This window comes from Ambystoma mexicanum, chromosome 2p (genome assembly GCF_040938575.1).
Source record: "Ambystoma mexicanum isolate Mex_15411 chromosome 2p, UKY_AmexF1_1, whole genome shotgun sequence".
Lineage (NCBI taxonomy): Eukaryota > Metazoa > Chordata > Amphibia > Caudata > Ambystomatidae > Ambystoma > Ambystoma mexicanum.
In genome coordinates, this window is record NC_090923.1 from 658,656,353 (window position 1) to 658,681,082 (window position 24,730).

The following is a 24,730-nucleotide window of genomic DNA, read 5'->3' on the forward strand; positions in this document are numbered from 1 at the left end:
CACTAACCCCATTTGGCAGGTATTGTTATAAGATGTGCAGGTACTCCGCTCATATAACATGAATGATTCACCTGATAGTCTATCAGCTTCTCTTGGCCTCCTCAACAGCCCTACGAAGTGGCTTAAAGGCACTCCTTGTAAACTAACATTACCTAATATAGCTGGGAATTGTTCCAATGCCCAGCTGTCTTTCCCTTTCTTGACACCCCTCTTCCATTAGAACATTTGGAACGGTCTCCGAGTACTATGTTCACAAACAGAAGAGCGCTATTGGCTAACTTTCAACTGAGGTCAAAATTGTCAGCATAGGTTGCACAATAGCAAAATGTACTTTTGTGGCAGCCATATTATTGGGACTATGTGATGATGGAAATCAGTTCATATGCGGACTACTGTTTCATACGTTGAATACTTAATTTCACATAGAAGTCATAAAACATGAACCCATTTGTAATGTTTTAATAATCTTGGGAAAGGGAGTGTAGAGCGGAGTAGCAGCAGAGGAGAAACGTGGGGCTAATCTGGGTGTTTTGTGGTAGCTCGGCCTGGGCACAATACTGTCTAGAAACTGCCCTGATAGTATCCTGTAGTAAATTAAATGCTGTTTAGTCTAAAGACCTTAAAAAGGTATTGGATAACATATACACAAGCCAAATCCTTGGCTTATAGAGACCTCAAAATACACAACGTAGGCAAATTCCAACTATGTATATTTAAAAGAAACATTAATTTAATGCATCAACTAGATCAGTGGTCTGCAACCTTTGGTTCTTCAGATGTGTTGGACTATAACCTCCAGTATGGTAGGAGTTGCTGTTTAAAACATCCCAAGAACTGCAGATTGCAGACCCCTGAACTAAACCAATAACCCCTTTGTTTTGTTATTAATGGTAGAAACTGCATTCCGTGAGGTATCATTTGTTACTTAAACACTTTTTTCAGCTTAGTTTCCGAAAGATACTGCAAAACTGTGCCTGTTCTTGCACTTTCTATCACTATCACGCACTTGACAATTCTAAACCATACACGGTTCTTCATCCACAGACATCTTAATGTGAATTTCTATGTATGCTGTTTGAAAAGATAATCTCATTTTTAAGCAATAATTAAAAAGGCATACGTTTTTAGGATATTTTGCCATTACTTGCAAATGTGTACACTAGCTATGTGCAAACCCCCACTGGGTTTAGAAGGTACATATGCCCGGATGCTAACTGTTATGGACCCATGTGTAATTAACGTGGAGTCTCTTACATAACTAGTAGGTGGTTTGACAGAATAAGTACAGTCATTCAGTCAATACCAAACTCATAGAATTGTTTAAACAATTGTCCTACAGTTGAAGTGACATTAAAATCTTCCCATAGTATACATGATACCCCATATGGGTTGGTGGGTGAAAGGACACAAATTTAAGAGAACTGAACGCATATTAGGGGAGGAGTGGGGAAGAGCTTCAAGTGGCTAGCTAGCAGTTTCTTACTTAGGGATTTTGAAGTAAACCCATAGAGTGCTGAGCAGCAGGAATTTTCGACTCGTAACTGACTCGGAAAAGCAGTGATACTTGGGACTGACGCCTTTTGAGTACCAAAAAATCACTCCCTACACCTGCTCAAACTAATTGTATTTGAGGGAGTGAGGGGCTAGAGATGTAGTGATCACTCCCCTGAGGCCAAATTGAGCAGACGTTTTCCTCTCCTCCACACCTGCTCTGGCTCCCCTTTCACACACCAAGGATCGGACTGGGACAGGAAATTATCCCGGACACCCAAAAAAAAAGTGGCCCACCCCTTGCCGAAAAAAAAGTGCCCCTCAAACCATTACCTGTGAAACGCGTCAATTCATGACTTATGGAGGGTTCATGTGTCTGTTACATTACAACACAACTCCTAAAATAATATAACTTGCATACAAGAATGAGCCATCATATGTATCATTAATATCTGCGTGTATAGATACATATTGTCAAATTACTGTGAATCGAAGCAGACTTCCAAGGCCAAATGATAATATGTTATTGTATAGCACTTACAATTAAGCTCTTTTTTTATAGAACAAATATGCATACAACATCACCCAACCTGTGTTGGTACTCATTTATCGACCTCAGAAGGATGAAAGGCTGAGATGGCGTGCTGGGATTCGAACCTGCAGATCACACACACACACATCGCAGCAGCAAGCATTCAACCCACTGAGCGATCATATCGGCTGTAGTAAAATTAGCAATTATTATCCACTGGATACCATTAAACTGGTAACTGGTAAATTTAGGTGCATGTCAAGCCTGCGTGCATCTACTTTTCAGGCTTCAGAGATTGGCAAAAAAGGGAAAGCACCACACTCACAGGACATCCCATACTATGAGCACTCGTTACCTCATATATGCAAACAAACATCCTGAACAGCATGCCAAAGAGATGGGAAAGATAGACACATTACAACAAAGCATTCATTGTGGCACATTGAAGTCAATGGCCACTTGATGTGTTATTGTCAAATATTGCTACACTGTAAACAAGCTTTTAGGCACAAGGATTTTGTCAAGTGACCGAGGACACCGAGATGGAATGTTTTGTGATGATCGTAACAGAGACAACAGCAGAAAAAACATGCTATTACTGCAACTTGCGAAAAGCAAAATACATAGTCCGAAATGGATGCTTATTCAGGTGCCTCGGAAAGCACCTCGAAGACAGGGGACACCCGAGGACCAAGTAGAGGGGGCTGGGACTCTGACCTGAGTGCCGTTGCTGAACCTGGTAGAAGGGACAGTTCCTTACTGTCTTCATTGGCATCAAGCCGTCAAACACTGGGGTTTTATGGGAGTGATTGGCATCCATATTATTCTCCACAGAAACAACAAGAGCTGCTGGCTATCCCGGGCCAGCAGAGCGCAGCCCTTCCCTGAACTCCCTTCCCTGCTATGTAGGGAAGGGGATGTAGGCATTGCCATCCATGATGCTGCCTGAGGTGTCCTCCTCAGCCTCTCCTGCTCTCCGCCCCGCCCCACGCCTCGGGCCACAAGCTGAGAGTGGAATCCTGTTCGCTTGAAATCCAATGAATCGTAACAAAAGGAGCGGGTCCTGGCCCAGGAGCCGCTCCTTTTGCGATTCATCGTATTTGCAACAACTGCTGCCATGCCGTCGCTGGATCTGCTCACGGCCCAGGGCACTGCCAGGCCCGCAGACCTACGTGATGCATTCATCAAAGAAAGTTAACACTTGCGTGTTATCTTTGTTTATTGAATGAATCCGCTGTGCCGCAACGAGGCGCGAGCTGGCTGTTGAGCGGGCTGGAGCCCGCAGGCAAGCCAGCCAGCACTGAGTCAAGGTTGTAACCTGGCACACCGGCTCACATATAGTAGGCTGGCCTCCAGGGCCTCTGATCGGCTCGGCCAAGGGCCGAATGGCCGACGGGCCAGTCCGACTCTGCACACCCCTGCCCACACCTTTAAGTACTCAGCCATCACAAGCATTCACTGCAGCATTTAAATTACCAACTCATCACATAACACCACTTGTCACACTGAGAGCCCACTGAACACCCTACACTCCTAAATGACACTACTATACCATGTGTACTCCTGCAATCAACGACAATAAACCACACACCCCAAATTCCTTTCAATATCATTACCTTGAACTTCCCTGGGTAAAGTGCTTTTGCAAGAGCAAAAAACGGCTCTGGATTTTGCTAAAGGGAAAGAAATAAAACACATATAAAGATATTGCACATACTCAGCCCTCCCATGAGATGAAAAACAAGCACAGGAGAACAAGTTACTTACCAACTGGTAATGTTCTTTCGACTGGATGTTCCTCCAACATATTCCACATCTTTGACATGTAAGGTCCACAGCTGTGCACTTCGGAAACCTTTTTGGCAGAGGGCGTCCTGCGTCGATGATGTTGGGTCGATGTCCCTCGAAGGCATCCGTCGAAGGCGACGTCACTGGATGTTACAAATAGGACGCACAGCGCCTGTAGCCTCAGTTTATGTTTTTCCCCCATAATGTGTGACACCAATCCAATGCCTGCTTGACTGCACATAGCCTTGCGGAAACGTAAGCTGCAATCGCATAGAACATTCTCCAGGGGGGCAGGCTGGGAGGGCGATGTGGGATACGATGGGGGAACATCCAGTCGAAGGAACGTTACCAGTTGGTAAGCAACTTGCTCTTCAAATGGATTGTGTCCTCCAACGTATTCCACATCTTTGACAGACTCCCAAAGCAGTACCAGAAAATGGAGGAGGGAAAAGAATTTAGAGTACCCAATCAGACGGTGGAATAAAGAAACGCCTTCCCAAAGGCCATATCTTGACCATGGATCATATCCAGGGAGTTATGTTTAACAAAAGTGTGGATAGAAACCCATGTGGCTGGTTCACAAATATTCCTAATTGGAACTCCCCGTTGGAGGGCGGTGGAAGTAGCCACGCCCCTAGTGGAATGAGCTTGCAACCCTTCAGGAGGATGCTTACCCGCCAATTGGTAACACTCAGTAATGGTGAGGATCATCCACTTGGACAAGGTCTGTTTGGTAACAGCTTGGCCCAATAAGTGTCCAGCATATCCTACAAAGAGTTGATTGTCCACTCTGACCCTGGACATCCTAGAAATATAAAAGCTCAGAGCTCCCCTAGGATCCAACCTATGGAGTCGCTCCTCTTCCTTTCCAGGATGTGGATAGAAAGAAGGTAGAACCACTTTCTGACTCAAATTAAATTCAGACACTACCTTAGGTAGAAAGTATGGGCGCACCCGTAGTACAACCCTGTCCTTGTGGAACACAGTAAAGGGCGGCTTAGATGAAAGTGCCTGCAATTCACTCCCTCTGCGAGCGGAAGTAACCGCAACCAAGAACACAGTCTTGAAGGACAACAATCTCAAAGGACAAGAGTGGAAAGGTTCAAATGGAGCACCCATTACAAATTTCAAAACCAAATTCAAATCCCAAACCGGGATAGAGTAACCTGGAAAGGGGACAGACGGAATACATTAGTCAGTCCTTTAACACATTGAGAAATCAAAGGAATCTTAAAGTAAGAACATTCTTCAGACGAGCGCTTTAAAATAGACAGCGCCGCCAGGTAACCTTTTATGGTACCTACACGAAGGCCCCTGTGGGCCAAAGAAAGTAAGAAAGACAAAACCATAGGAATGGAACACTGAAAAGGATCAACATTTTGTCCTCTGCACCAGTCACAAAACTTACACCAACGGCAATGGTACAGGGATTTTGTTGATGGCCTTCTGGCCGAAAGCAACACCTCCATCACATCATCCGGAGGTCTCAATCCTTATATCTCAACCTTTCAGATACTAAGCGTGAAGGTTGAGAGTCCTGACCTATGGTTCGAGAATCTGACCCCCCCCTCTCGTGAGAGCAGATCCTCTCGGTAGGGAAGACGGCGTGGAGGGCAGATGGACATTTCCAGAAGATCCGGGAACCACGCTCTCCTGATCCAATCTGGAGCAATGAGGATCATGTGAGACCCGAACTTGAGGAATGACGGGGACTGGAGGAAATGCTTACAGCAGTGGGAATGACCAATCCACTACGAACGCGTCTCCTCTCGGAGGCAATTCCCTTGATCAGAATCTCTTGCACTTCTGGTTGCCACTGGTGGCAGAGAGATCCACTTGCGGGGTTCCCCAAAGGGCAAAGATCTCTTGAAGGACTTCCTGAGCTAACTCCCACTCGTGAGAGACCGTGCTGTGCCTGCTCAGAGCGTCCGCCGCTGCATTTTCGTCTCCAGCCAGATGAACTGCCGAGATCGAAATTCCCTGCTGGATGGCCCAGAACCAGAGCTTCATTGCCTCTCTGCATAACGGGAGTGACCCTACCCCACCTTTTTTGTTGAGGTAACATACTGCATGGCCACCGTGTTGTCCGTCATGATCAGGACACTCTTACCCTGCACAGACGGCAGAAAAGCCTTCAGGGCTAGCCTGATGGCCCTCAGCTCTAACAGGTTGATGTGGAGTTTTGACTCCGACAGAGACGAACGACCGCTGGCGGTCAAAGCATTGGCATGAGTGCCCCATCCTGTGAGAGAAGCATCCGTCAATACAGTCACCTCCGGCCGTGGGTGCCAAAACGGCTCCCCCTTCATCAAGTTCCCATCGTCGGCCCACCACTGAAGATCCTGAGAGACCGAGAGTGGAATCCGAACGGGATCCGACATCTTGTCTGAGAACTGCGACCACTGCATCTTGAGGACCCATTGCAGGGATCTCATCCTCAGCCTGGCCTCTGGCACCAGAAAAATAACGCCGAGCAACCTTAAGAATTCAAAAGCCGGGAGACTCTGGGCACTTTGAAACTTGCCCACCATCTACACAATGTGATGAGCCCTCACCTTGAGAGGCGAGCATTTCCTCAAGGATGTGTTCAACACAGTCCCGATGTACCGGGGCTGTTGGGAAGGTGTCAGATGCGACTTCTTGAAATTGAGAGAGAAGCGCAGCCTGTGGAGGGAGCAGCAGGTGAGACCGACGTGAGCCAATGCTTGCTCGGGATAGTGCGCACGGATCAGCCAGTCATCCAGGTAGGGGTAGACGTGAATCGCCCCTCTTCTGAGATATGCTGCCACCACCACCATTAGCTTGGTGAAGACCCTTGGACGGAGGTCAATCCGAATGGCAAGACCCGAAACTGAAAGTGCGAGCCACCAGCCGCAAACCTCAGGTACTTTTTGTGCTCGAGATGAATCGGCACATGAAAATAAGCATCCTGTAGGTCCAGAGACACCAACCAATCCTGAGGTTGAAGGGCCTGGAGGACTTGAGAAAGAGTAACCATCTTGAACTTGTCCTTCCTGAGAAGTTTGTTCAACCAACGCAAGTCCAGGATGGGTCTCAATCTTCCGTCTTTCTTTGGGATAAAAAAATAAGGGTAATACCAACCCTTATTCTTCTCCGCTAGAGGCACCAGTTCTATAGCGCCTTTCTCCAGCAGGGTCAAGATTTCCTGCACAAGGAGCAGATCTGGAAGCTTCAAAGAGAGTTTCCCCAGTGGATTGTCATGAGGCTGCTGTAGGAAGGGAAGGCAGTATCTGTGGGCTATTGTATCCAGAACCCACGCATCCGAAGTAATGGCTCACCACTCTTCGAGATGCTGAGACAGTCTGCCCCCAACTGGCGAACCATGGGATATGGCCTCATGACTGTTTTGGAGCGGCAGTGCCTGAAGGCAAAGAGGCAGCTGCCTGAGCGGCTTGGCACCTCTATTTCCCCGACCACCACGGGTACTTTTTCGCTGACCCCTTTGACTGGCGGCCCCCCTCGTTCTACCAAAGGAGGAGTAGTAACAAAAATAACCTCCTCTCCACTGGTGTCCCCTAGGACGAAAAGGCAGAGGTTGACACACAGCTGCGCTTAAAGATTTTGCCGCAGCTTTCGAGGTCTCCAACCTCTCAAGGCTCTCGTCAGCCTTGATGCCAAACAAATGTGCGCCATCAAAGGGCACGTTCAAAAGACGGGCTTGCACATCCAGGGCAAAACCCGACTTCCGCAACCACTCAAACCTGCATATAGCGGTGCTCGCAGCCATGGACCGGCTAAAACTGTCGCCGTATCCAAACCCGACTGAAGGGATTCGCATATGGCATCCTTGCCATCTTGCACGAGAGCAAGGAACCCATCCCTTTCATCCCATTCGGGAATATGCTCAGCCGCTACAGAAACAGTTCCACAGAGTGTGTGAAAACCTTGCTAACGCACAAGTGGAGTTGGCAGATTTCAATGCCATACTCCCCGCAAAAAAAAACTTGCGAGTCCAATCGTCTAACCGTTTGTCGTCCCTATCTGGAGGGATGGTAGGGTACGCCGCCTGCCTTGAAGTGGCCATAGCTGCCTGAACCACCAAACTCTCGGTAGTGGGGTGAGTGGATAAGTAGCTGAGGTTGCTAACAGAAGAGCGGTACTTCTTTATCAATGATTTATTAACAGCCGGATGAGATTCGGGTGACTGCCAAGCAGCTGCCACCCTTTTCTGTAAAGTGAGATGAAAAGGTAATACCGGGTCAGAGGACAGACCTTGGTCTAAGATGTCTGTAAGATCATCTTGTACAAAATCTTCAGGAGGACTGGACCAGCCCAGATACTCTGTGACCCTAGCCATGAGCCACCTGTATGATGACTCTGCATGAGTCCCAAGCTCAGGCCTGCCAAATTCCACTTCTGGAGAAGTGTCCAACCCACTGGCATCATGGAGGGTTTGCCTTAACTCCCCAATTGACTGTCTCCAGAAAAGACAGGAGCCACATCATGCTCAACAGGGTCCTCAAAGACAGAACTTTCTTCCTCCTTATAAATGTCATCCAAATGGGAGGTGAAAACCTGGCCTGGGGACACAAGAGGGCCTGGAGTCCACCACTGGCCTCACAGACTTAGGCAAAAATCCCCAAAGGCGTTGAGGGCGTCGAAGGCTTGGACACCGAGAGCATCGACAGCTTCGGCGTCGAGAACGCTGAAGGCTTCGGCGTCGACAACGGTGCCGATGGCTGAAAAGAAGGCAAAGCCTCGATGTCAGCAGGTTGCAGCGGTCTCGCTGGGGACGAGGACCGAGACCTGGAAGCACGTCTTTTGCGACTATCCGAAGCCTTGTCCGAATGGGACCTCGAAGGTTCCCGATGTGCGTCGCGGACCCGCAGCCGAAGGCGTGCGAGCCTCGCTACGAGACCGCTTCCAGCCGGCTTCATCAGAAGGCGCGACCAGAACCATGCCCTGCGATTGAAAAATCGCCAACATCTGCTTCATAAAGGCAGCCCATTTCTCCAGAGTTGAGAACTTCGTCGGGCATGCCACCTTCCTCGCAGCTCCATCGTCTGGATGGGGAAGGCAACTAGTGACAGCGCTTCCGAGAATGCCACGACGAGAAAGAAGAATGGCGGGAACCACTCCAGGACCGAGAACCCCGGGCCTCCACCAGATAAGGAGAGACGCCCCTCGAGTCGTCGGTGGGCACCCCTTTGGATTTTATTTCCCGGACTTACTGGGTTTAGAACCCCTACCTACCTGAAGCTTACCCTTAAGCTCCCGCAAGGCCTTGGCAGTCAGCGACTGGCATTTTGAACAGTCGTCGGTGTCGTGACTCTCGCCCAAGTATCACAAACAAATGCGATGCGGGTCAGTGATCGACATTTTCGACTTGCAGTCCCGGCAAGTCTTGAAGCCAGACCGCGGAGTCGGAGGGGTTGAAGAAGAAGACATCTCAACAATGAAACACACGAGGCGCGCTGAGTTCTCGAAGCAAACACGTTTGCAGAAAAAACAGAACTGAGGCTATGGGCGGTGTGCGTCCTATTTATAACATCCGGTGACGTCGCTCTCGACGGAGGCCTTCGAGGGACATCGACCAGACGTCATCGAGGCAGGACACCCTCTGCCGAAAAAGTTTCCGAAGTGCACAGCTGTGGACATTACATGTCAAAGATGTGGAATACGTTGGAGGACACAATCCATTCAAAATGATCTTTACCTTGAAGGATGTAGATCACCCACCATCCCCAGCAGCTCAAAGGACTCAGAGAGGATCCTTCATCTTTTGACCATTTCAGTTGTTTTGACTCTGGGTTCAATCATTTTATTTGTACCAATATCCTAATCATTCAATATCCCCAAAGGTTGCCTATATCATTATCATTATCACTAGGCCTTTAAAGCTAAATCTATAGCCCTTGCTGGATTCAACCTGTCCATGTGCCTTGGACATCCACCCAAGTGTCCCGGTCACGGTTTCTCAGGTTCCAATGAATCCCTCTTGCCATCCAAGCTGCCATTCCTTTGTTCTGAAACATTATCTCTTCCCCATGACTTCTCTCAAATGCTTTGCAGATTTAAACTGTACCTTAAAATAGCTGATTTCGAAGATGGCTTCTGGATAAGGCAGGTTGTACTTCTGTAGGTTGCTGTAGAGCCCAGAGCCAGGGGAGCGAAAATCTGGAATTCCTGCAGCTAATGAAAAGAAGCATTTGCAGAGCTTTTAATGTTGGCCTTTGTATAGGCACCCTCTACAACAATGTACGTTACTTGAGCGTGCACTTCAGCGTTCTATAGTTAACATCGTGGGCACCAGTAAATATAGCACATATGATGTGGCTAATGCCTTATGTATTTTTTTTTTTTAATTTGGTTTTATTGATTTTGAAACAAAAAGAAAAAAAAAATGAACAAGAGATTTGAGCAATTGATCGTCCTTGTGTTCGTTTCCGATCTCTAGTAGTAACAATCAGTATAACATCTTCCATACCCACCTCCCTCCTTCCCCATGGTTGGGCAGACATCATTGCGGCATCATTTCCTTGTTGACATGTTCATAGTGGGTAATGTTCGGTTCACTGTTGTGGGGTTTCCTTGATTCTTGGGTCATAACTGTCCTGTATTGAGAGTTTTTGGGATTCTTGGTTCAATTAAGATACTGTAGCGTCTTCGGGTTGGGAGTCCGTCGTGTCGGAGAGGTGTTTGCTTCGAAATTCCGACCATAAGATCTCGCATTGCGATGCTTTGTTATGCATGGATGCCATGATCAATTCCATTGTATAAATGTTGGTTGACAAATTGATCCATTCCTTCTTACTTGGAACCTTTTTGGATTTCCATTTTGTTACTAGCAGTGCGCGGGCTGCTAGTAATAGGTGTGGGGCAAGACCCCTGAGTCTAGTCCATTCATCCTCGTTTTTTTCCATTCCAAAGAGAACCAAACGTGGATCAATGTCTCTTTGTATGCCATCTATGTCTTTAATCCATGCCAGGACTTCCTCCCAGAATACTGTAATGCTTGGGCAGCTCCACCACATGTGCCAATAGTGGGCAGTTTCTCCACATTCTCGCCAACATCTCAGGCTCAGAGTCTGAAACATCTTGGACAATTTGAGTGGGTCGTATTGCCATCTGCGTAGGAGTTTGATGGCGTGTGATTTATGTTGGCTGGATAAGGACGTCTTGGATGCGTTTTTGCATATCATTTCCCATTGTTCTGGGTCTATCTCCTCTCCTAAGTCCCTCCCCCATCTGCTTCTAAGATGTTCTGTGGACCCGGTGCCTGCTTCGATAAGTTCTTTGTACATAGCTTAGAATCCAAGAGTTGTTCGAATGGGGCGAGTTCTCTCTGCAGTTTTTCTTTCCATGCAGATTTTGTGAGGACTCCTTTTATCTGGATGTATTGGAAGGTGGATAATGGACCTATTCCTAGGGCTTCAGTTACGTCTGGAAGAGTAATGAATTTGTCCTTCTGCTGGAGTTGCCCTACCCTTTCGAGTCCCGCCTCGTACAAGGATTGGAATCTTCCTACCTCAGGTATGTGATCGTTTATACCAGGGGCCATAAATGGCTAAGTGGGGACGGCCAGGTGGTGATCTTTTTCATTGCCTTGTTTAGTTGCCAGATGTTCCAGATGGTACTCAGTATCGGGTGGCCCTTAATTTTCCGTTGTATCCTTTTGTGAGGGGTCCATAGCCATTCTGACACAGTGGCCGGCGAGAAGTAATGGTTGTCCATTTGGACCCATTGTAGGTGGTTGTGATCACGTAAGTGCGGGATAAGGATACGTAGTTGCGAGGCTTTGTAGTATGCTCGCAGGTCGGGGAGACCTACTCCTCCTTTGTCTTTGGAGAGCGTCAGAGTGTCGAATGCAATCCTCGCCTTCTTTCCCTGCCAGAGGAACCTAAGCATACGTTTAGCTTCATCAAAAAACGCATTTGGTATCTCGATAGGTAACATCTGTAAAGGGTACAGGAATCGGGGGAGGCATACCATTTTAATGGCGTTAATCCGCCCTAACCACGAAATCGTGAGTTTGTCCCACCTGTTCAGATCAGCTGAGAAGCTCTGGAGGAGGGGAGGGGAAGTTGGCTTCGTAGAGGTCCGTCATGTTTTTGGTGATCTGGATGCCTAAGTATTTAAAGACAAGAGTGTTTGAGTTTGAGGCCTAGGGCAAGAACTTGGTTTCGTTTTCCTCTTTCGTTCCTTGCAAAGGGAACAATATTGATTTAGTCTTGTTCACCTTAAACCCGGAGAGTTTGCCATATTCTTCTAATAGTTGGAGAGCATGGGGGACAGATACAGAGGGGTTGGTAATGTGTAAAAGTATATCATCAGCATAGAGTGCCATCTTATATTCTTTTGTTCCCAATCGCATGCCTTCTATTCTGGAGTCGGATCGTATTTTTTGGGCCAGGGGTTCTAGGGAGAGTGCAAAACGTATAGCGGAGAGGGGGCACCCCTGTCTAGTACCACGTCCCATGTCAAACCATCTGGAATATTCCCCATTAACAGAGATAGATGCCGTTGGGGATGTGTATACTGCTTGTATCCCTTTCCTAAATCTCGGCCCTATCCCCACCTTGCCAAGGACTGCTCTCAAGAATTCCCACTCCACTCTATCAAAGGCCTTTTCTGCATCTATTGACAGCAGGGCAGGGTCACTTGTTAGTTCTGGTGATGAGTGGATGAGAGGTAGAGTTTTGCGCATGGTGTCAGCCCCTTGCCTACCCAATATAAATCCAACTTGGTCATTGTGTATGAGGTGTGGGATCAGTACTTCTAATCGAGCGGCTAATACCCTGGTGTACATTTTTGCATCCAAGTTGAGCAATGAAATTGGGCGGTATGAACCACAAAGTTTGGGGTTCCTTCCTTCCTTTGGGATCACTGTTATGAGCGCCTTCGTAAAAGAGTCGGGGGCCGTCCCTGTTTCTAATATCTCGTTAAAGAACTCTGTCATGAATGGTGTTAGTTGGTCGCTGAAGGTTTTATAAAACCCAGCGGTATAACCGTCCTCTCCAGGGGATTTACCTACAGTTAGTCTTTTAATTGCCTCTTGGACCTCAGGTTCGGATATCGGAGATTCTAAGAGCTCAGTTTCGGGGTACGAGATTTTAGGCACATCTATCTGGGAAAGATAGTGTTCTGTATCTGATTGCCCTGGAGTCACTTCCGAGGTGTACAGCGCCTCGTAGAAGTTGGCAAAACTCTCCGGGATAGTGTGGAGGGTTGGGGGGTTCGTACGGTTTTCTTCAATTATCTCTTTCACTTTCCGTTCTGCCCTTTGTTCCCTGAGTCTGGCTGCCAATAGTGCGTCGGCCTTGTCCCCCCTTCTCATAGAATTTCTGTTTGAGGAATCGGAGTTTGCGCGCAATTTGTTCGTGCTCCAATAGTCTTAGTTCTTCCCTTTTACGTTGTGCTATGTTGATGCTGTCGCGGTCCGTGCCCAGGTGTTCCCTGTTCTTGATTTCCAGTTGGCATATTTCGGACCCAAGTCTGTGCTCAATGATCTTCCTCTCTTTTTTTGGTAGATCCTTCTCGTATCAGGATGCCTCTCCAGGTGGTTTTACCCACCTCCCATATTGTCTGCTTGGAGACTTCCCCATTGTTATTCAGTTTGAAGTATTCCTCAATTTCAGTTGCCATTTCAATTTTAAATACTGAATCTTTCATCAGGCTTTCATTACAGCGCCACTTCCTTCCTGAAACAGGTAAGTCTGCCCATCTTATATCTGATAGGACCATGTCATGGTCGGACCATGTTATCGGAACTATTTCTGATAGCGTTGTGGTGTCAAGTAGGTCCTTGGTGAGGTACAGGTAATCAATCCTGGTGAATGTTTTGTGCGGATTGGAGTAAAATGTGCAGCCTCTTTCATCAGGATGTTTAATTTTCCACACATCTTGTAGGTCATATATCTCCATTATGTCTGAAAGTCCAGTGCGTTCACTTCTCATTTGGCTTCTTATCTCGGGGTTGCCTGGTTCCCAGTCTTTGGTCGGGTCCGCCCACTGGTTAAAGTCTCCTCCAAGAACAACCTGGCCGGATGCTTCCAACATTTTGGGTATTGTCTTTTCTAGGAACCTGGCTTGTCCTGCATTGGGGGAGTATATTACTGCGACAGTTACTATGACCTTTGCGATTGTCCCAGATATCAAGAGAGCCCGCCCGCTTACATCGGACCAGGTCTTATCCACTTCGAAGTTAATTCCTTTCTTGATCAGGATTCCGACTCCGCCTTTCCTGAGTGGGCCCGAGCCCCAGAATTCCTTTCCCCCTCTTTTTCCAAGTATTCCTCTCTCCTCCCCCTTGGCAAACTTTGTCTCTTGTAGAAGGAGAATGTCTTTTTGAGATCTACGGAATTCCCTTGCCACTATTGATCTCTTGGTCGGTGAGTTGAGGCCTTTCACATTAAGTGTTCCTATCCTTAGGGACTCCCTACCCTTCTGCTCTTCAATTGGTGCCATTATCAGAGTATTTCGGTTGTGGATTCGAGACCCGTGTCAAGTAAATATATTGGTCATAAGGACTCACGTCGTCTTGAGTGATCCTTTGTGTTGCCGACAATGCTTCATCCTCTGTACATTTCTTGTCTGCCCAATCCCCTCACCCTCCACCCTTCCCACATTGACGGCGTCTGTGCGGACCCAGATCAAGACACTGGTCCTGCATCGAACCACCTTTAGGGACCATCGCTTCGGGTCCCCAAGATTATTATAACATCATAATCTTGATTGAGCCCCCATTCACCCCCCACCTTTGTTTACATGGTCCGAATCTCTTTTGAGCCTAGACATCCTTACACAGTTCAGGCCATGGACATATGTATTAGAGTATATGTCGTCTTACCAGTGTTGTAGTTCATCAGTACTCCCCCGCTGGGGGGGGTATTACCTCTCTGAAATGTCCTCGATCCCTTGACATGTTTCCTTCTGGGGCCCTGTATACGCCATCCTCTTTCTTCGTGACGCGGATCTCCCCGATCGTGTTCCTCTCCGCTTGATCCAAGGAGGTCAGAGATGTACGCCCTGACCTCCCCCTCGGAGCTTAGCTTGATTTTGTTTCCGTTGTATTCAAAGGACAGAGAGAAGGGGTACCCCCACCTGTATCTTATGTTCTTTTCTTTCAGATGCTTGGTGATAGGCCCGCACATGCGTCGAAGTGCCAGGGTCATGGATGATGGGTCCTGGTATATCGAGATTCAGGATCCTTAGAGGATAATTGAGTCGCTGCCTCTTGCTTTCTCGAGGATCTGTGTTTTGTCCTGAAAGCGGTGAAATCGAGCAAGGACAGATCTTGGTCCACCTGGGGGCCCTTCGGCTCTGTGTATCCTCTCTGTCTTAGGTTCATCAACTGCATCGTCGGCAACTAAGAGTTTGATGATGTCGTGCAGGGTGTTCTTCAGATCGCTCTCTGTCTCCTCTTCTCGTTCCGGGATTCCCGAAAATCCTCAGATTGTTCCACCTCTCCCGGTTTTCCAAGTCATCAAGCTTGAGTTTGAAGCTCTCCTCTCGTTGCTCCAGTTCGGTCATCCGCTGGTCGAGTTGCGCTTCAAGAGTGTCTATGGACGCTTGATTGTTCTCGACCCCTTCGAGCCTCTCCTCCATGGTATCTAGACGTTGGGTAATCTTGTCAATTTTGGAGCCAATGCTGGCGCCCATATTCTTTATTTCGCCCAGCAAGGCGGCAATGTCCCCTTTGGTAGCTGCAGATTCACTTTCCGAGGGATTTGCGTTCGCCATGGTATGGGCACAGTTTTCGGCAGAAGTCGAGACGTAAGAGAATGTGGCTAGTTTCTCCCTAATGTCCATTGGTTCTCCCAAAGTTCCTTAGTGTCACCAATGCTGTTCGATGGGGAGATGGAGTCGGGGGCAGAGGAGGCAGACGCCCCTGGGTCGGGGCCCCTACCCTCTGCACTCCGACGTCTGCGTTCTCTGTAAATTAGGTGTTGGGAGAGGTGTCTGTTGTGCGTTTGTTGATATGCCCAGGGTACGGGTGGTTTAGTAATGCGTATGGGTTACCCGGGGTGCCCTTTAGGCAGCGTTCAGGTCCGGCGACGCTTTGGGGGTGTTTTCCTCTTGTGCAAGGTTAAACATTCAGGGTGAGAGGGGTCCGAACCGCCGCTGCGTGGTGATGCCGCCGTTGTTCACGGGGTAGATGGGATGGGCCTACTGGGATGGGTTTCCCCGCTCAGCGCTGTCTCAGGGCCTAGCCCGGTCCCGCTCTTCGGAGGCTCTGCGACTCGACCGAGGCTGTCCCGTCCCCTTTGCGGCGAGGAACGTCGTCGGGAGTGTGAATTCCTTGGCCGGGGTTCAGGGTCTTTCAGGCTTTCTCCGTTCGGCAGGCCTAGGGTCCGCTTCCGACCGTTGAGCAGTTCCCTGCGAGCGGGCCGCGGAACCGTTATGTCTGGCATCTTTTTGAGGGATGTATATCTCCGGTTTGCAGGGGCCGTTTTCGATCGGGTTTTCAACCGAACGGAGGGGGAGGGTCCTCTGCTGGCGGCACACCGACGTAGAATCTTGGGGGGGTCGTCAAAGTGAGGGCTCAATCCCTCCTAGGGACCCAAAGTAGCGGAGCTCACGCGAAGTCAGACCACATCCGCGCGCCCCCTGGTGGCCAGTCGCCTTATGTATTTTTAGACACGTTTGTGTGTCCTTGGGCACTCGCAGGTGTGACATGGAAGTCCCTGCTTCCACCTATGATATTTCAGAGTACGTAATTTTATGTGACTGTACATAATTGGTACGATACCATGTTGAATTACTTTAAAACAGTGAAAACTTTCTGATAGTATTATGAGACAGTGACCTTTTACCTTGTAAATGTACAGAATGGGCCAGATTCTTAAACTTCAAAGCAGCAGCCCGATTCTCAAAGGGCATTTAAATGACAGAAGCATATTTTCCTGCATTTGCGCAAATAAGGGGGCATTTCTGTGCATTTTAAAGTGCATCACAAATTCACAAATGGGATGGGCTTTTAAAATGCACAGAAATTAGGGTCTTCCCCCTGCGCCTGTTCCGAACAGGCCCAGTGGTGGTGCAAATCATGGCAAGGTCATTTCTGACCATGCCATGATTTTTTTAAACTGCAGCCTATCGCACTAACAGGGATGGAAATGCTTCTTTATGTTCTCTGTCATTTCACTGAGACAGGACCTTTAAGGGCCCATCTCAGAGACATGCACTTCCAGCAACCACGCGGTTGCAGGGAGCCTATCATACATTATTGTGGTGGACAACGCAGCTTTGCGCTTTTGTCCTGCCCCTTCTGAAATGCTCAGGCCAACCTTTGTGAATAAGGTGACCTCAGCATTTCTCATAAAAGCGCAAACCGTGAATAAAACCCTGGTCTGAAACTCGGCCACTAAAACACATCATACATTTTATCCAGGGGACATCATACATTTTATCCAGGGGCAGCGGGATTGTTACAACTGTGTTTTCTTTTCTTTCTCCATTACTTATATTTTCTGTGTTTTGCAAAATGTCGAGCTTGCAAACAGCTCTCATGCTCCATCCCTCTTCTGAAGTATACGAAAGCAGTCTTGGTGTTTTAGAAGTGGGACGAAAATACTATATGACCCTCTTACAAAAGTGATCTTCTGTTGACCAAAACATATCGTAACATGGATTGCTCATGGGAGTCTGTGACCAGTGCTCACTCTTGCAGCTTGCGTGCCATAAAGGTCTACCTTGTGAAAATAATCAATTTCCGTTTTCTTAACTTATTGACACATCATAATTACCCTCCAAAATGTCACTGCTTGATGACGTTAGGTTGGAACTAGTGCAGCACTTTCTGGATAGCCTTCTCGGAGTAGAGGGTGGGCCTTAGAAGCAGGGGACACAGATTCTGGGATGTTTCGAGTGGCAGTGTTACTTGTTCCACCTGCTAAAAAGGAAATTCTGAGCCGGACATGGCTGTAAACCCAAAAGTTGAATTTGGTGCTAATCCCACCTAGGGTATTCATATACATGCCTGTATTATTTAGCCCTCCAAATTACAGTGCTGTTTTCATGCTTCCACATACAATTACCAAGAGCGTACTTACAAGTTGATATTCCAGCGCCGACCATGCATACCACGTTCTTACCTATGGAACAGGACGAAACGGATGAAGATGAACAAGAACCACTTGAAATTCATTCAACAAAGACAATATGACATAACATTCCTGCTGCTAGAGACGTTTTCATAATATGCACTCTACAAATATTACCACTCACTCATGCAAAAGAGAAAGGCTGCCATGTTTTCCATGAAGAAGCATTTCCAGACACGTTTGTGAGAGTGGAATAATTCTAGGCTGTTCAGAGAAGAGAAACCATCTTGCAAAATCATGATAAGAAGCATCCCAGATTATTCGGCTTGGATTTGCACTTGTGAAGGAGCTCTGTGGGAATGGATTTTATGGATCCTAGGTTCAGATATTTTCTGACTTTACCAGCACCCCCCCTTTCGAAAGCGTGATTGAGATTCTCCTCAACACGTATGCGAGGTTGATGTGGTACACTTGCTTAGAAGAGATTTGCATGTCATTTTGTGCTGTACTCTCCTTATGGGCGGAATCAGGCTGATCGGCAAGCTGTTACCCTCATCTATATAACACAGAGAGCCACAGCGTGAATGAGATCCTCCTGAGTGGACCGCAGCACAAACTATTTTAGTTAGGTCTCATTAAGGGATTACTCTCATTGTTCACTAACCTTTCCTTTTATGCTGCAGCCCTTGGACTGAAAAGCATTTGTGTATTCACTGTCCAATTGGGACTGGAGGAGGACTTGCTATTTACAGCATAATCTCAAAATTTCCAGAGACATTTGTCATAATACTGCTGGAGCAGAATGAGACCAAAAGATCAGATTTGTAGGGATTATTTTACTTTAAAGGTAACTTTGGCTGGGTTGTTCATTGTAGTAGTAAACTATGAAATCCAAGCAGAACCAAACAGTCTCATATTTTTTAGGACAATATGTTTTCTATCTGCAGAAAAAAGGTTAACTTTTTCAAACTTCTGCCCTGCTAGAATCTTCTGTCACACAACAAATTAGATGCCAATTTAGAACTGAACTACACTTGCATCTCCAAATCGCCCCGCTGGCGAGATTCCCTGTTTTGCTAAGCATTAGGTGCAGTAAAGATGGATCTTCGGGCTTTTAAGGGACTCTTCTTTGCGGTGACTGATGTATTTGGAGGAAGTAAGGGGGTTGTACCTTTCCTAATAAGACAGGGATCATACAATCATTATTGGAATTTGTCTGTGATTTCAGTGCAGACAACTCACATCATCATGCTGTTAACAATGCAGATCATTTTATATGAGTAGAGGTCTGTGTAGATGTAGGTGTCATTGACTATTTCTGTTTGCATAAGTGGTCATCCCAGTGAACGGCTAACTATGGGGGTCTACACTTCTCTGGGTCAAACACTACGATTGGTCTTTGATGAAAGATGTAATTTCTTTCAGGGCAGGGGCAATAATCCAGCCACACACTTGGGCCACCACTCCATAGAAAGAATTTGAGTGTAGGGTGTGAAATGCTGTAATGATGTAATGCAGAACATGGCAGACAGGTGGAAAAGCATGGCTCTCTCTCTGCGCCAAGATGTGGAATCTGAATGTAGGTGACTAGAAGGGATAAGGTGTGAATGAGCCTGAAAGAAAGTTGTTAAAGGAGATGTTGAAGACTGGGCATTACCTGGATCAAAGACAGAAAGAGGCTTGCTTTTGTACAGCTAGCATCTATTTCCCTGAAAACAGTCAATGGTAGGGCACTTATGGAGAGATATTTCTCCATCATATGCAGCAGTAACTTTATATAGAACACTTAAAAAGAACATCACGGGGAGACTGATGGTGATGGTATGGGAGGCAGCCAAGGCCACCTTTCGTGGACTGCTCATTGCAGAGGGTTCCCGAAGGAAACGTGAGAGGGCATTGATCGAGGGTAAGATCTGAGAGGAGCTGAAAGCTATGCGGGCACAGCTGGGCGAAATGAGAGATAAGAGACAAGCACTCCATCTGGTTTTAATCGGAGAGGTTGTCAAGAAGATGAGATACACCCGGCAGAGGTACTATGAGAGGGGAGACACAGTGGGGACCCTCCTTGCAAATAGGACGAGAGGTTGTAGGGTGGATATGAGAGTAGAGGGTGTCCGAGACAGGGAGGGGATACTATGGAAAGGCAGGGTGGATATAACGGAATGCTTTGCAAGTTTCTACAAGGAGTTATATGCTAGGTAGAAGGAGGAGTCGGTGAAGGAGATATGGCATTACCTTACAGGGCAGAATCTCCCTAATCTCACAGATGCAGAGAGAGCGGCTCTAGAAGGGGAGATAACTGGGGAGGAAGTCGTGGAAGCCATTAAAAGGACTGAGGACAGGGAAGGCCTCGGGAGGAGACGGCTTCACGGCCGACTTCTATAAGCAGTATCAAACCTTACTGGCAAAGCCACTGGCCAAGCTGTTTAATCTAATAGTGGGGCAGGATACAATGCTCCAGGCCCTAATTGCGGTTATACCAAAGCCGGGAAAAGACCCTGTAGATTGTGCCTCATATAGGCCCATCTCCCTTCTAAATGTGGACGCAAAGGTCTTTGCTAGGATTCTAGTGACACGTTTGGAGACACCTTCCTCGGCTGATTTACCCAGACCAGGTAGGGTTTGTGTTAAACAGGCAGGGGGCAGACAGCAAATACTAAGTATGTGGGCATTCTAGGAGGAGGGGGCGCTCCTGCTATCCCTAGATGCTGAGAAGGCGTTTGACCGGGTGAGTTGGGCATTCACGGGGGAGGTCTTCTAGTCTCTGGAAATGGGCCTGAGGTGGATGGGGTGGATATCGGCCCTGTACTCGAGACCCACGGCCAAAGTCGTAGTCAATGGAACGGAGTCGGGGCACTTTCCACTATGGAGGGGTACGTGTCAGGGGTGCCCCCTTGTCCCCGCTCATATACGCCCTGGTGATGGAACCATGGGCGGCATCGATTCGGGGGGATGAGGGCATTAGGGGTGTCACAGTGGGAGAGACGCAGTGTAAGATAAGCTTATTTGCTGATGATGCAGTGCTCTATATCACTAGGCCATCCCAATGGATCTCCCATGTGTTGTGAGGTCAACCTGGGGAAATCCGTGGCGTTTCTGGCAGGGGGGCTACCGGACGGAGAGAGGGAATTTGTAGAGTGGCTCCCTTCCAAGAGACAGAAGGATATGTTAAGCTACTTCGGGATTCAGATGACACAATGCCCTAGGGCTCTCTTTGCTAGTACTTTCTACCCCTCTGGTCGGCAGTGACACAGGATCGGGGTTGTCATGGATAGCGCGTCTCAACTCTGTAAAGATGGTGGTTCTCTCCAGGTTCTTGTTCCAGATGCTTCTGATAATAGTGCCCAGGTCTTTCTTGATGGAGATGAAGCGTATTATACTGCGTTTTTTCTGGGCGGGGAAGAAACATGGGATTTCTTATGAGATACTAATAAAGCCAAAAAAGGAGTGGGGAGTGGGTCTCCCGGATCTAACAATGTACTACAAAACATCCCAGCTGAGAATCCTAGTGGATCACTTATCTCCAGGGTCAGGGAAGCAATGGGTGGCAATGGACAATGAGCTACTGTCCCCGGTAACGTTAGATGCATGGCTGTGGATTCCCCAAGCCCGCATCCCGAGGAAAGTTTTGACGCACCTGGTGCTGGAGGCCCTATGGTCAGTTTGGAAGGAGGGAGGTGATAACAGGTGGCTCACGACATGGCCGCCCCCCCTGAGCTGTATCTGGGCTCCTCCACTTAGGGACAGGATAGAGGAGCCTTTGGCGTTCCAACCTTGGTATGAAGCTGGGCTCAGCAGGGCGGGACAGCTGTGGGATGGGGGAACCTTTGTATCTCTGGGGAGACTAGAGGAGGCCTTGGGTCTGGACAAGCTGTCACCCTTTCACTTCCTGCAATGGAAGGGGGCTCTCTCCGAGAATAGATGGAGGAGAATCTCAAGAGAGTTGACGGACTTCGAAATGTTTCTGATCACACAGAAGGGGTCCAAGGGACTGATAGCTGGGCTGTATAGACTGCTCCTCTTGGTGGCTCCAAGAGAACCCACCCCCCTGCAAGAGTGAGGTGGGAACGGGATCTGGGCAGGAACAATGAGAAAACAATGTGGACCTGCAGGTGTAGGCAGGCTAACCGTTACACTACACTGCTTCAATAAAGACACCAAGCCCTAAAGATGTTGCACAGATGGCACTACCCTGCAGTGAGGATAGCCCGGATGAGGGAGGGATATGACCACCACTGCTGCAAGTGCCACCGTGAGAAGGGGAACTACATACACATGTGGTGGACCTGCCCTAGGGTACGGGTATATTGGAGAGAGGTCCTATCTTGGATAAAGGGGGTGGATGGGATCCAGAGCGAGACCTCACCCCATGGCTCGTCCTCTTTGGTGTGAATGCGGAGGAGGAGCCTGAGGCAGTACAGGGTCACATGTTTCCCATCGTGTAGGTGGCAGTGAGGTGTTGTCTGGCCCAACGGTGGAAAAGGCCATGGATGCCGCAGGAGGAGGAGTGAACTTCTAAAGTCTGTGCGATATACGACATGGAATACCTAACCCACCTCTTAGGTGAGACCAGATCGGATATTGAGGGAATGTGGCTCCCGTTCTTTGAGAAATATGGGCAGTTGGCATAATGATGTTTGGAAATGGCTGGTGGGGTGGATCAAACAGGGAAAGTTTCCATATAAATGGGTAGGTCTGATGGACATGCTGCCTAAATTGGGGATCCGGGAGTGGGGGATTCACGCACCCAGCGTTCTAGCGCACCTAGAAGGAGTACCCCGAGTTGAGGAAGAGATATTTACTTGTATTCAACTTTTGGTGGTGTCAAATCTGATAGATCCATTGGCTTTGGGGGGGTGTTTTACAGTTGGGGTTCATGAATTCTACATAATTGCTACTCTGTGTTGTTATAACCAAAAATGCCAATAAAATTTGATTTTCAACACAAAAAAACATCAATACACTTGATATTATTCCTTTATTTCTTTTCATTAATTCATAAAAGCTTTATTTCATGTTTGGAGATTGTCTGTGCTGAACCTTTACTGTAATGTAGCGGAGGAAGATACCTTTAATTTAGAACTATTATTTGTAGGAGCTGGGTCATGGGTCTGCGGTGTGCAGGGTGACACCACACACTCCATCATGAGGGGCTGAGAGGAGGTACATGAGGATGGTGGTACATGCTCCCCAGTCCATCATCAGACTCAATATGAACCCTGAAGCCAGGAAGACAGGAACCTTAAAAAATGAACCCCGCCCGATTAAAGACACCTCCAACATTTCTAAAAAAAAAACATGACTCGCAGGACAGGTGGATGTCATCAATGGAATCCCTTACAGGGCTCAATTTGGTAAATGGGAAGGAATACCTATGGCCTTCTAAAGACGACAAAGGGAGAAGTCAACAACCCTTAATACCTAGAGGTAATTCCCAGCCTGTCGTATCAATAACCCCATAAGAATTTGCAAATATGGTATGGTCTAAGCTGAAAGAAATTATACTTACAAAATTTAAATAAAACCTGCTTATGTATTGGCAGGAACTGACAAACATGGTTAACAACCAAGGAGAATGGTCTTTAACACAACATGAAAAGCAACTGACAAGCAAGGCAGAGTCCCCACTACACACATCGTTACCAGACCATACAGGTGGACAATAGCGACTAACAGGCTTGATTTGAGTGCAAACAGCATTCGCTTGTTGGACTGCCCTGCTGCCTCAACACTTAGCCTGCAGCCCGAGATCCATGAGCCGAACAGTTCAGTGCGAGATAGCAAACTAAACTAAGGAATGCATGCCTCAATGAAGCGACCTGGACTTCAGAAGCTAAATGGATGAAACCAAGATGGTGGTCCTACTGCTTTCATATTATGGGCTATGGCTCGTGTTTCAGCACACAGACAATGGCAACACTAAGTCCTCGTACATCACAAAACCCCAGCTGAACTCGGATTACTGCGAATTGAACGAATTAGAAATGTTTGAGTGAGAAAAAAACAAAAGTCATTTGAATGACCCCGAATGGGGGATTTAGTCGAAATTATCGGCTGTAGTCATTTTCCTACAGCTGGTTTTCGAATAAAACTCCCATTCGTTATTTTTTTCATTCGATTAAATCTGCTGATGCCGCTGAAATAATTTAAACAATAATTATGCCAAAGGGTGTGTGAAGCTGAAGAAAGACAGGATGTGAAGGAGAGAGAGAAGGTGGTAGAGAGAGATAGGCGGCAGAAACAGAGAATAAGGTGAAGCCTGAGGGGACTCGAAAGGAGGTGAGAAGAACAAAAAGGAGGAGATGGTGAGATTAATGGAGGAGGACGTGCTAAAGGAGAGTGAGAAGGAATAAGGTGGAAGTTGACTGAACAACCGAAGCATAGGAGGTGAAGGTGGGTGAAGGAAGCTATAAGGAGGTGGTGATGATAACTACGGTGGTGATGATAACTACTATACACAACCAGGTGCTTTACAGATGTATACAACAGTACAGATGCATAACGGAGCACTTTTCATCGGAAACAGAACAGACATACAGTGGGTGGTAGGATACAGAGGAGCACAGAGGGGTACAGCTGTACAGGACATCAGAGAGCAGAGGAGCGGACGGCATCTAGCAAGTCAGGTGGCGCAAGTGGGGCGACGTGATGGCCTACGAGTTCTTTTCTGAATTGTAGAAGAGTCGGGGCGAGGCTTGTTTTCTGCTCCTTTCCTTTTTCCACCAGCAGATTTCAAATCTGCGCGTGTCCTGGCTTCTGGTGGTGCGCTGTCTGCCGGCGATGCTGAGTTTCTCCGCGAGGTAGCTGGGTGACGTGAGGGTGACTGCCTTATAGATGATGCAGCAAGACTTGAAGGTGATTTGTGTGTGCAATGGGAGCCAGTGAAGGCTGTTGGGGGCGGGGTGATGTGGTT

General features: G+C 47.7%; 1 protein-coding gene across 2 annotated transcripts in view; it reads right to left on the reverse strand.

Annotated features, from left to right (window-relative positions):
* SIRT2 (sirtuin 2) overlaps positions 1-24,730 on the reverse strand; it is a 402,273-nt gene that overhangs the window by 157,442 nt on the left and 220,101 nt on the right. For both annotated transcript variants that reach the window (XM_069644215.1, XM_069644214.1), the window contains exons 5-7: positions 17,827-17,868; positions 9,858-9,964; positions 3,640-3,696 (exon numbers count right to left, since the gene is read on the reverse strand). In XM_069644215.1, the coding sequence (XP_069500316.1) occupies positions 3,640-3,696; positions 9,858-9,964; positions 17,827-17,868 (206 nt within the window). The remainder of the gene's footprint in view (positions 1-3,639; positions 3,697-9,857; positions 9,965-17,826; positions 17,869-24,730) is intronic.